The sequence below is a fragment of the Filicampus tigris genome, chromosome 20, assembly GCF_054856515.1.
Source record: "Filicampus tigris isolate MCC_2025a chromosome 20, RoL_Ftig_1.0, whole genome shotgun sequence".
In the NCBI taxonomy this organism is placed as follows: domain Eukaryota; kingdom Metazoa; phylum Chordata; class Actinopteri; order Syngnathiformes; family Syngnathidae; genus Filicampus; species Filicampus tigris.
Genome location: NC_141236.1, coordinates 6,744,421 through 6,756,352, shown reverse-complemented (window position 1 = coordinate 6,756,352; position 11,932 = coordinate 6,744,421). Strand labels below are relative to the sequence as shown.

General features: G+C 43.3%; 2 protein-coding genes across 2 annotated transcripts; both read left to right on the top strand.

Annotated features, from left to right (window-relative positions):
• Nucleotides 1-453: 453 nt before the first annotated feature.
• Nucleotides 454-3,870, top strand: nek2 (NIMA-related kinase 2). Its single transcript, XM_086018723.1, has 9 exons — nt 454-724; nt 899-1,116; nt 1,298-1,538; nt 1,621-1,703; nt 1,778-1,904; nt 2,021-2,249; nt 2,989-3,043; nt 3,230-3,303; nt 3,533-3,870. The coding sequence occupies exons 1-9, from the start codon at nt 629-631 to the stop codon at nt 3,709-3,711; spliced, it is 1,302 nt and encodes a 433-aa protein (XP_085874849.1). The 5' UTR covers nt 454-628; the 3' UTR covers nt 3,712-3,870.
• Nucleotides 3,871-5,206: 1,336 nt separating this feature from the next.
• Nucleotides 5,207-11,376, top strand: slc30a1a (solute carrier family 30 member 1a). The gene is made up of 2 exons (XM_086019622.1): nt 5,207-6,124; nt 8,136-11,376. Exons 1-2 carry the CDS (start codon nt 5,578-5,580, stop codon nt 9,005-9,007), a joined length of 1,419 nt encoding a protein of 472 aa, XP_085875748.1. The 5' UTR covers nt 5,207-5,577; the 3' UTR covers nt 9,008-11,376.
• Nucleotides 11,377-11,932: the final 556 nt, after the last annotated feature.

The following is an 11,932-nucleotide window of genomic DNA, read 5'->3' as shown; positions in this document are numbered from 1 at the left end:
TGGCAGTTACATATAAATTGCCTCGTGCCTAATATTTAAATATAAATATATTTTTCTTCATCTCTAAATGTATGTATATGTTTGTTTAAATGTGTGATAAATTATAAGAATACATATAAATGCATACAGGTTTTAATAGATTTTATAAACTGACCTTTGCTTGAGTAATTGGAGAGCTACATCAATGTATTTGTGCGTAAAAAATCCTAAAATGCTTTTGCATAAGACATGTTTAATACAGCAGCCTATTTACATTACTGTACGCTGTACGAGTCTGCGAATATTTGGCGTCCTCTAGTGGAGAGCTGGTGTTTTTACCGCTCTACCCTCGCGGGTCTTGCGCAAAGCAGTAACCCTGGCAACCTCTCCACGCCCAGACGGTTTACAACCAATCAGGGCTTCTCCTGCTCTGTGAGTAAACCAATCACAATTCAGATACGTTTGCTACATTAACTTAAACGGCCAAGACGTTTTCTGCTTCCCCCAACAGCCGCATGCACGCGAACACTTTCTGAACTTTGGACATCTATTCAACAAACGCACCAACGGCGCACCTCGCAGAAATGTTCATGTAATTTTACATTTTAACAGCACGTTTGCATAATTCGCTTGTGTTGACAAAAAAAAGATGCCGTCCCGCATTGGTGACTACGAGGTGCTGCACACCATTGGGTCTGGTTCTTATGGAAGATGTCAGAAAATAAAACGAAAATCTGACGGAAAGGTGAGTAAATATTCTTTTTCTGTGTTTAAACTGTTAATATATTGATAGTATGTCGTTTACTTGGAGCTACTCCTACGGAGAAGGTAGTCCCGAGGTCACGCCCATTAACCGTCGATAGTTAACGGAGTGTGTACCTGTTATTAAACCTCTCTTGTTTCCTTGATTGAACTCAAGGTTCTGGTGTGGAAGGAGCTGGATTATGGCACAATGGCCGAGAGCGAGAAGCAGATGCTGGTGTCGGAGGTGAACCTCCTGAGGGAGCTGAAGCATCCCAACATAGTGAGATACTACGACCGCATTATCGACCGCACGAACACCAAGCTGTACATCGTCATGGAGTACTGCGAGGGAGGCGACCTGGCGAGCCTCATTGCCCGATGCATCAGGGAAAGGTGACCTTGTTACCCTCACCAGCATGTTTGTACAAATGGTTTAAAACAATGATGCAATGAGTTCTAATATCCCTTTTGTTTGTTTTTTAATGATATCTGCACAGCAAATGCATCTTCTCAGGTTGTTACTACTACAAATTTCTGTTACTTGATTGACTAATTTTTTCCCCTGTTCCCTCAGACGTTATTTAGACGAAAAGTTTATCCTGCGCGTCACAGCACAGCTGATGTTAGCGCTCAAGGAGTGCCACAAGCGGAGTGACGGCAGGCCCACCGTCCTTCACCGGGACTTGAAACCTGCTAACATCTTCCTGGACGTCAAGCAGAATGTGAAGCTGGGTGACTTTGGCCTGGCCCGCATCCTCAACCACGACACCAGCTTCGCCAAGACGTTTGTCGGAACGCCTTACTATATGTCTCCTGTGAGTTCTCAAATTGTGAGAACTGTAGTGTGAAAAAGTTCTGATTGATGCAACGTTTTTTTTGTTTTTTTTTGTCTTACAGGAGCAAATGAACCAGATGTCATACAATGAAAAATCGGATATCTGGTCACTGGGTTGTTTGCTGTATGAGCTGTGCGCCCTCTCGTAAGTTTGCTGGGGCACATCCCCTCACGTGTTGCTTTGTTTATTTCAAGCGCAAATCTTTGTCTAATTTGCAGGCCTCCCTTTACTGCCTACAACCAAAAAGAGTTGGCTGCCAAGATCCGAGAGGGCAAGTTCAACAGAATCCCGCATCGATACTCAGAAGAAATAAACACCCTGCTGAAGAAAATGCTCAACTTGAAGGTTAGACATATGAATATACTTTGTCATTAGGGAATTTGCCAACTGTGAAATCAAAGCCATTTGTTCTTCATGTTTCATGTTTTATTTATGGTGCTGTCTGTTGTTGTTGCCACCAGGACTATCTGAGGCCATCTGTGGATTCCATCCTCCAGAGCAGCCTTCTGGCTGAAGCAGTCAGCAAAGAGCAGAGGAAAGTGCAGCAGCTTCGGATGCGGTCGGCAAACTCTGACGCTGCTTCCGAAAAGCCCACAGAAGTGACATCTTCTGCCGCAGAGGTCAGGCTCAGAGAGCAGGCTCTCAAAGAGCGAGAAAGGGCGCTACAAGAACGTGAGGAAATGCTAGAACGTGAGTTTGGAATTCTCTTGGGCTTTGGTTACGTGTCAGCCATCAGACTTTAGCGCTGTATGCTAAGCCCTTTTGCACTTCCATCGTTGCGGCAGCATTTCCAAGAGATTGTTGGAGTCACAATACATGTATTTCCAGTGCAGTAATACGCCAAGGGACTAAGCAATTGCAAGCATTTAACCCCCCCAACTGCCACCCCCCCAAAAAAATGATACTGCCTATAGATGCCACAAAATTGTGGTGAAGCCCTGCTATTCTATTAGACAGGGCTATTGCATAATAAAAGTGTAACCCTTCCCTTTATTAGCACAAAGTTGACAAGATATTGTCAAAGCACTACTTTTATATTAGACAGGGGATTTGCCCTAAGTACAAAAATAGTAACTAGGGTAGTTTTTCTGCGATTAACGGAGGTAGGTTAAAAAAAATGCAACAGGTGAATTTATCAAAATGCCGGTAAGACTGGATGGCACAGTTGCGTATATTATAGTGTTTGCTTACCCGTGTCAAAAATTATGAAGGTCACTTTAAAAAAAAATTAGGGGCGTTCTCAACCTTTTGAGTGACCTTGACAACTTAAAACACATTTGCACCAAACTGCACTGATTTGATCAAAACTTCTTGGTTTTGGCATGTCAGATAATTGATGATTATGCATTCTGGGCGGTGAACATTTCACACCATGCTCACATACAGTATTTGGACTCATATAGAGGTGTTAATTTGCCTTTGTTTTCAGGACGGGAACGTGAGATGTGTATTCGTGAACGCATCGCTGCTGAGAAACTACTAAGGTACGTTATTAAAGAATAAAAAAAAAAATGCATTAATGGCATATGACCTGCGACCAGTGCAGGGTCTTGCTTCTCATCTAAAGTCAGCTATAATAAGCACTAGCTCACTCGTGACCCCAATGACAACAGGTGCTATAGCAAAGTGATGGATTGATTTATGATCTACCCATTCATATTTTGTTTCAGAGCGGAGAATTTAGTGAAGGATTTCCATGCAGAGCATCAAAGAGATCACAACCCCCTCTTTGATAAAAGCATAGGTATGCACATCCGATGAAGACCTCTTGACACACACAGCTCAGTTTGGAAATTTCTGTATGGCTTTATACCTGTCTATTTTTTTAATCGATTAAGCAATATAGATGGATTGATAATTGTCAATAAATATTTTTACCAAACTGTAAAACATGCCCCAATAAAAAAAAAAATACTAATAGTGTAACTTTGTAATTAATTGGAATTTGTTAAAATACTCTTTTGCTCCCACAGGTGTATGGGAGCAGTACTCTCTGGGCAAGAAGAGAATCCACTTTGCAGGCACCAACAATGAAAACCGTCAGTTGGATTACTCTGTGACAATGCCGCCGCGGGGTGACGTCGTCGGTCGACATGCTCCAATCCTGACTGATGTCGAGAAAGCCTATCAGATCCTCGGCTTCCGCCTCTGACAGTCGTAGTGTGAAGACAGAGTGTAAATATTAGCAAAGTGCGCAATCTACTGAGTGTAAATCAAGTGGTTGTTTGTGTGTGTGCTATTTATAAGGTGGAGTGCTTGTGTTACGTAGATTATACAGTATTGTAATAAAGACAGCTGTCATGATTTTCAAGATCTCAGATATTGATTCAAAATTTAACACATGGCCAAACAAAGGGCTTTCATGTCATCTAAGTAATTCATTTAGGTAATAATTGACATGTCTTTGACAAAATGGGCATATACAGTAAATTTGTAGTTTTCCCATTAAATGTTCATTTTAGTAAGATTCCCTTTCACCATGTTAGAAAGCATCCAGATTTTTAGCTTGCCAGTGCCATGCTTTTGTCAAAATACCCCCAAAATTAAGAGTTGACATTTTAAAAATATTTTGCCATGGTGAAGTGGGAAACTCAATGTGGGGCTGGATATTAGCTATTAGTTATAATGTAAAGTGAACAACAGTTGACCCAGACACATTTTCAGAGACAGGCAGATGAAATTAAGATTTACTTGGTTGCGTAGTTTCACACTTGGTGGCTATGCAGGCATTTCAAAGACCTGATACATTATATGTATGCAAACCAGTCTAATATCATGTCTCCATTCATTTCACACAAGGTCACCTCACAGGATTATTTAAACAACATAAAATTAAGAGATACATAATAAATGCACCAAAGTAATTTAGAATACAAGAACCATGCTAATACAAATTAACAAAAAAAGTAATAATTACCAAACCAATTACAAAACAGGACTGTATAATTAATGCGCCTGATGAAGTACTTAAATCTACCACAAGAGGTCCATCGTTTTCCACTATTGTCCATTGATTTCAGTGTCTAAATTTGCCACACAGTGTCGCCAGTTTACCACAATTGTTTTAGCATGTTTTATCATGTATTATTACACACACATGAATTAAATTTAAAAAAAAGAAGACTTTCACTAACGGATAATATTCGGACTATCCTCAAAATAAATGTAAAGCGTTGTTTGTTATAGTGATATTATATTTGAGTAAATGGGATAACAACCTATGGCTTAATCCCTCCGTTGAGAATGTGTTGAAAACATTTGTAAGAAAAAGACACCCTTTTATCAAAGCACACGTCTATACAAACAATAACTACTTTTGAGGCTTGGAAACGAGACGACCAAATGCGTGTCATTCATCATCAAGAACTCACGCTGGTCACGTCAAAGATGTACCATACGTACATAGTTAAGTAATGTTTATAGGGCAAGTGCAGGCTTGCTGTAGTCATATTAGCCATCGTTATTTTATATATATTTTTTTTTTGTTTGCTTTCTCCCCAAGAAGTCTGCCTTAGACGATAATGCACATGTCAATCATCGCGAGACTACGCTCGTGTGGCGTGCTTAGCAACCACTGTTGCCCATTTACTCCGTCCCGCCCATTTACGACGGCTACGACATCCAACCATTCGGCTTGGACCTTTTGTCCTCTTGTCCAATAGGACCCCGCACAGGGCGTGTCCTTTCCTCAGTCTTTCTGGTGTTCCGTGTGGAAAGTTTGCCGGCTCGGGTGCAAAGTTTAAGATCGTCTGCAAACTGGAGCTGGGGCGAACGTCGAAACATGGTGTTGGCTAAGTCACTATTTATCGGATGAATTGTCTTATAGGTGAGGTACCGCTGCCATTACGGGATAATAGTAGCGTGCGTGTAGTGTGGGGTGTACGTATTGTCTCTCGGGGAGCCAGTTAGCTCGAGTTGTTAGCTCGGAGTTCATTCTAGCTAGCTAGCTTGGGCGAGCTAGGTTTTTTTTTTTTTTTTTAGTTTTTTTTGTGTCCCCTTTTTGTACACCGTGAATAAAATGGCTTGTGCGCCTAATCGACTCCGACTGCTCTGCATGCTCTCGCTGACGTTCGCCTTTTTCATCGTGGAAGTGGTGGTGAGCCGTATCACCGCATCGCTCTCGATGCTGTCCGACTCCTTTCACATGCTGTCAGACGTCATCGCTCTGATTGTGGCTCTGGTCGCGGTGCGCTTCGCCGAGAAGACCCAAGCGACCGACAAGAACACGTTCGGCTGGATCCGGGCCGAGGTGATGGGGGCGCTGGTCAACGCGGTGTTCCTCACGGCGCTGTGCTGCACCATCGTGCTGGAGGCGATCGAGCGCTTCACCGAGGCCCGCGAGATCGAACGGCCGCAGGTGCTCGCCGGCGTGGGCTTCGCGGGGCTGGTGGTCAACCTGCTCGGGCTCTGCTTGTTCCACGGCCACGCCGGCGGAGGACATGGACACTCCCACGGGGGGAAAAAGGGCAAAGGCGCAAAGTCTCACCGGGCCGGCAACGGGACTCCTGCAGAGACCAACATTTTGGTGGGGAACCACAGCAGCTCCACGGACGCCTGTCAAACCGGTGAGCGAAATGCCAAGGGTTGGACAGACTTTTGTGCTAAAGGGCCACGTCTGTCAAAAAAAAACAAATCAATATACTTCTTTAAAAACAGACACCTTAGCAAACTGTTTAGGTTGGTCGCCTGCTGTTCCGCCGGTGGCCTGTAGGGGGTTACAAATGGGCGCATGGTCCAGGTCATTTGCAGACGATGTCAAAGAGAAAAAATGTATACATATTTATCTATTCTGTGTAATGTATACTATAATAACTTAAATCACATAATTGAGTTTCATTTTACTAGTATAGTTTATATGTTGTAGTCCACATAGCGTAATTACCTGAGTCATTTTACAATATTTTTGGAAGACAAGTAAAAAAAAAAATTTTTAGAGCACAGATTATTTTATTGATATTGTAACAAAAAGTCAACCAGATGGTGAACAAGGAAGCGAAAGGAAAAAGACAACCGCCCCCCCTTCCCCAAGGCAGCTTGCTCCATGCCATCTTAGTCAGCAGTCCGTATTGCATAACTGTACAATATATGATCTATTAGCCTATTCAGAAACCAGCGGTCACATGAAAATTGTACGTCTTTTGGTTTTCTGGCACGTGTCGTTCTTACTTGCTTGGGCCCTGAAGGATTAAAGCCATTCCCAAGGCCCAGGTTTCTCCCCCCACACGCACTGTTTGGCCTTGACACTTTCAATAAATGGAGACCGTGCGCACCCCTCCTCCATGCCCCTAGTAGCAGTTACTGGACCGTAAATCAGCGTAATGGTAGAGTCAACGGCCAAAAGTACACCATTAGCCGCTGATGAACGAGCCGCCATTGTCTCAGGGAATGAGGCAAACAGTTTCGTACCCTCGTGCACACACCCTAATCAATGATTGGATTTTGACCGATGTGAAATGAGTGGTATATTTAAATTGAGCTCTAATCAGTCAAGGCTGTAAGATTTAAACACGCCACTTATATTCTACCATCGGAGGTCTGTTTAAAAAAAATAAAAAGACATTTCTCTTGTGACAAACTCATTTCATTTAAGCACAACTGTCCTTGGTTATTAAAACTTTGCCCTTCGGTTTTAGTAAAATAAAATGTTTTTAAAGCGGAAGTCAACACAAAACTTGTCTTTACAATATTATGTTCTATGTAGCCCCACTAGACTAAATATGACATTCTGATGAATATTGCGTTTGTGGAATAAGAGTCAATCCACACGTTTTTACCCATTTCAGGGGGCGGCCATTTTGTCACTTTCTGTCGACTGAAAATGACATCACAGTTCCTCGGGGCTCAAGTAACAACTAATCATGGCTCAGCTTCAGAAAACAGGTGAACCGTGATTGGCTGTTACCTAAGCGCTGAGCAACTGTGATGTCATGTTCAAAAATAAAGTAGAAACAATGTTTAAGAGTACTTTTTCTGTTTGAAACCTCTTCTACTTGTCATTTGTGGGGCCCAAGGCAAACGCGGTTTGGGGGGCCTCCAACCAAAATTCTTCACATAACCCGTGCGACGTGACCGCAAAGCGCTCCAAGTTCCTGTCATCTTGTCAAACCTGATTTAATTCTTACTTGAAATCAAAAAATGAAAGTTCATCAGTTTATCAAAGACTTAAGCTCCTGCTTCCTCTGCCACTACACTTGTTAATTTTCCCTCGAAGTGCTTGCCAACAATGGCAACACTCAAACAGCTTCTATAGTGAACTTACTTGTAGTTGTACCATTAATATTGCATGGCATTATTCATATTTTTGGTAGCAGTCCAAGCTCAAATTTTAATAGATACAAGTCGCAGTATATGTTAGAGCACCAACCAAACTCTGTTTTGTGGGAGAAAACCCACCCAAGCACAAGGGGGAACATGTAAACTGCCCAAAGGAAGAACTGTGAGAGAGTCATGCTAGCTATACACTATTCCATTGTGCTTCTCACTCTAATGTACATTCATGTCATTTCCAAGTTTGGGTGGTATAAAAAAAAAATAAAAAAATGCCTCATTGAACTTACTCTGAACTTTTGTCCCCAGACGTCAGCCCCAAAGAGAGCTCGGAGGTGCAGATCAACGGCGGCGCTCAGTACGACGACATGGAACACGAGCACAGCACGTCGTCGCAGCTCAACATGCGCGGCGTCTTCCTCCACGTGCTGGGCGACGCCCTGGGCTCGGTCATCGTGGTGATCAACGCTCTCATCTTCATCTTCGTGTGGCAGCCCTGCAACAAAGACGAGCTCTGCGTCAACCCGTGTATCGAAAGCCACGACGCCGACCACCACCACGGCAACCGCACGCTGCAGGATCTGCTCGGGGGACCCACCGCGCCCGCCGCCAAGATGGCGGGCCCCTGCTGGGTGCTCTACCTGGACCCCACACTCTGCCTCATCATGGTGTGCATCCTGCTGTACACCACGTACCCGCTGCTGAAAGAGTCGGCCCTCATCCTGCTGCAGACGGTCCCCAAGCAGATCGACATCCACCGCCTCAACGAGCGCCTGCTGAACCTCGACGGGGTCCTGGCCATCCACGAGCTGCACGTGTGGCAACTGGCGGGCAGTCGCATCATCGCCACGGCGCACATCAAGTGCCACGACCCCACGTCCTACATGGAGGTGGCCAAGCGCATCAAGGACTTCTTCCACAACGAGGGCATCCACGCAACCACCATCCAGCCCGAGTTCGTCACGTTCAGCTCCGAGTCCCAGGACTCGCTGTGCGAGCTCTCCTGCCGGACTCAGTGCGCCCCCAAGCTGTGCTGCGGCGCCGCCGACAAGCAGAACCCGGCGGGCGACAAGAAGGCGGCCGGTGACCTGAAGGTCGCCGACGAGAGCCCGGAGCCGGCCACCGTGTCGCTGGTGCAGCCGCAGGTGATCGTCCTGTCGGGGGTGGAGTCGTCTCTGTGAGAGAAACGGGAAGCTGGACTAACTGCTGTCAGGTAATATCGGAAGAATGGCTCCAGCGTTACCACCGAGCAAGCAATTATTCGACCTCAAGTCTTTTGAGCCTCCTCGATCTGTGGATCGTTTTCCAAAAATGAAAAAAAAAAAAAAGTCTCATTACTTCATTTGTTTTTAAATCAAACAAAAAAAGTTGCCAGGTTTTTCATTTACTTTTTTTATTTTTTATTTTTTTTTAGCTCTAATCAAAAATCAGAAATTGAAACACAAGCCATAGCATTGAGCATTGAGCATTGATTTTAATATTCCCTGGCCCTGAAGTTCCACTAACGAGCATCCGTAAAGATAATTTAGTTTGTTAGTTGCCACAATCAGTCAGGTCCAAGACCACCATCCATCAAGTGAGCCATATTGTAACATGGAGAATTGTGTATTGTGTAGAGCCGTGTTTTCCAACCACCTTTTCCCACAATAGTGGTGAACAAAAATGGATTTAAAGAAAACACCTCTCACACCACACTGAGTGGAAATCACTAGTTTAGAGCATGGGTTTCAAATGAATTTTCACAATTGTAGTTATGGACTGGTTTTCAATGTCACCATCATATTTATTACATGTACACAATATCCCCTGCATGTAATTGTATTTATTTTTAACAATGAAATCAATCACAACCAAATGAGTATGCTGTTGTTTCATTTTTGTGAAGGGATTTAGTGAGGAAAAAAAATGTAATGCCTGTACAAAGTTCACAAATTGGTTCTTACTAGCTGAAGCACATCTTCTGCCTTCTGTGTCAGATGTACTGCATGCCGATTACAATAACGCTTGAAACCTGTCTGTGCTTGATACTATACGACTGATGGATCATGTGATGGATTGTGGTCATAGTCCAGACTGATTGTGGCGGCTAACAAGTTTAACATTTTTACTAGGGCCCGATCAATTAATCGGGTGATATTAGCTCTACCGCCAGCCAAAGAAAAAAAAAAAAATAATTGGCAATTTTTTTTTTTTAAATTTTTGCAGTTTTTCTCTGTTGTTTTTGTTCTGCCTGTTATTCATATCAATATTGTTGTAAGTGTTAAGGGCCCAAAGACAGATTAATCAGTAATCAGAATTTTATTCTGCCTAACATCGGCATCAGCCCAAAAAAAAATCCTTCTCGGTCAGGCCATAATTGTAACTAATGCTTGTTAGCAAATTCCCGGGACGCATAAACACAACCAATCGAATATTCAAACCAAAACTCTGTGCTGTGGCCCGTTTTTCAATTTCTAATCCAAAAATGAAAATAAGAAAGATAAGTCACTTTTTCTGTTAGATTTAAAAACAAATAATGAGTTACTTTCTCGCTTGCCAACTGGAAATGGAAAGAGCGACTGATACTGATTTTTATCGTCATTGGTGGCATGTCAGGGTTCCCTGTCTGTGGAACCTTGTCCCATGGTGTTGCTGTGCCAAAGCTTCTCTTCGGGACTTCAAAATGTCCTTCACAGCACACGTTCACTCAGCCTGTGGACTATTTTGTGTGTATTCTCTTAATCCCCCGACCACCCCTAAAAATGGGAGTATTGCTTAATTAAGTATTTAAGTTATTAGAATATATTTCTCTCTGTAGATGCTGCTTCTTTTCTCTCTTTGGCCCACCATCTATGCTGGTAGTTAGATTTTTGGCCTTTTTGTATAAGAAGCTGGATAAACACCTCTGTTAGCCTGCCTTGCGCCCACTGGCAATAGCACTGAGTGTAGTCGACGTAAACTGCAACGACACGGCCGCATTCGCTCAAGATTTAATGCATCTCGTTGCTGAGAAACGAGCCCCGCAATGTCGCCGGTCGCGCCCTGATGACGGCCAGTTGTTCTTTGGTGGCGTTCCGCTGTCCATACTGAGACTTGGTGCTCCGGGGTCAAGAGCTCCAAGGTGCATCGTGCCAGAACCTTCCTTCAGGCATACACACCACCGATTGACTCATCATGCAGTTTGTCTGTCCGCTGCATTGGATGGCTGAGCACCCAAGTTCTTATAGTGGCCTTGAAATTGTCCAAAAAAAAAGGAAAAAAAAATCACTGTACTTTTTGTCACTTAACAAGGTGCAATTGAGAATTCCACTCCTGATTCTATGTATATGCAATGTAAACAAATGTGCTGGGAAATGTATTTTGATGTGTTCATTTTTATAATGTGCAGTCACTTCTATCCTGTGTCTTTGGGCACATTTACGTGGCTTTATGTGAAAAATAGTTTGTTTGTTTGTTTTTAGATATGAAATGTCAGCTGACGTTTTTTGATATGTTATCTACAGTTGCTGTCCACTGTGTCGTCACGAGACAAAAAAATATATGGCTGTTTGGTACAGTTGATGAACTTAAATGTGTCTCTTGCTCTTTTGTATATATTCAAACTGGGGTGAGCATAAGAATTCAATGAAATGTATTTATTAGGGCTGCAACAAACCATTATTTTAATGAGTCGGATAAAAAAAATAATTTTTTAAGTCAACCCCAAATTTTCTATACAAAAATATGCAGTCCCATAAAACACAGCATTCTGATTGATATTGTGTTTGTGGAATATGAGTTAAAATCCACCCGTTTTTGTACATCTTAGGTGGCGGCCATTTTGCCACTTGCTATCACAGTTACTCAGGGCTCAGCTAACCACCAATTATGGCTCAACTTAAAAAAAAAAAAAAAAAACAGGTGAGCTGTGATTGGTGGTTACCTGACCAACAAAATGCTCTAGGCGACAACTGCCATGATTAAAGCTCTTAGTCAGCATCTGCTATGGCTGCTGACCATACGATGGGTAGCCACAGGGTCTTACATAAGAGGCCAGCACCGGGGGAGGGCATTGCAAAGGCAACATGCACCCACCCAGGGCTTTACCCAGCATTCCGGTGTGCTGCTGTGATACACTTGTTTCATGT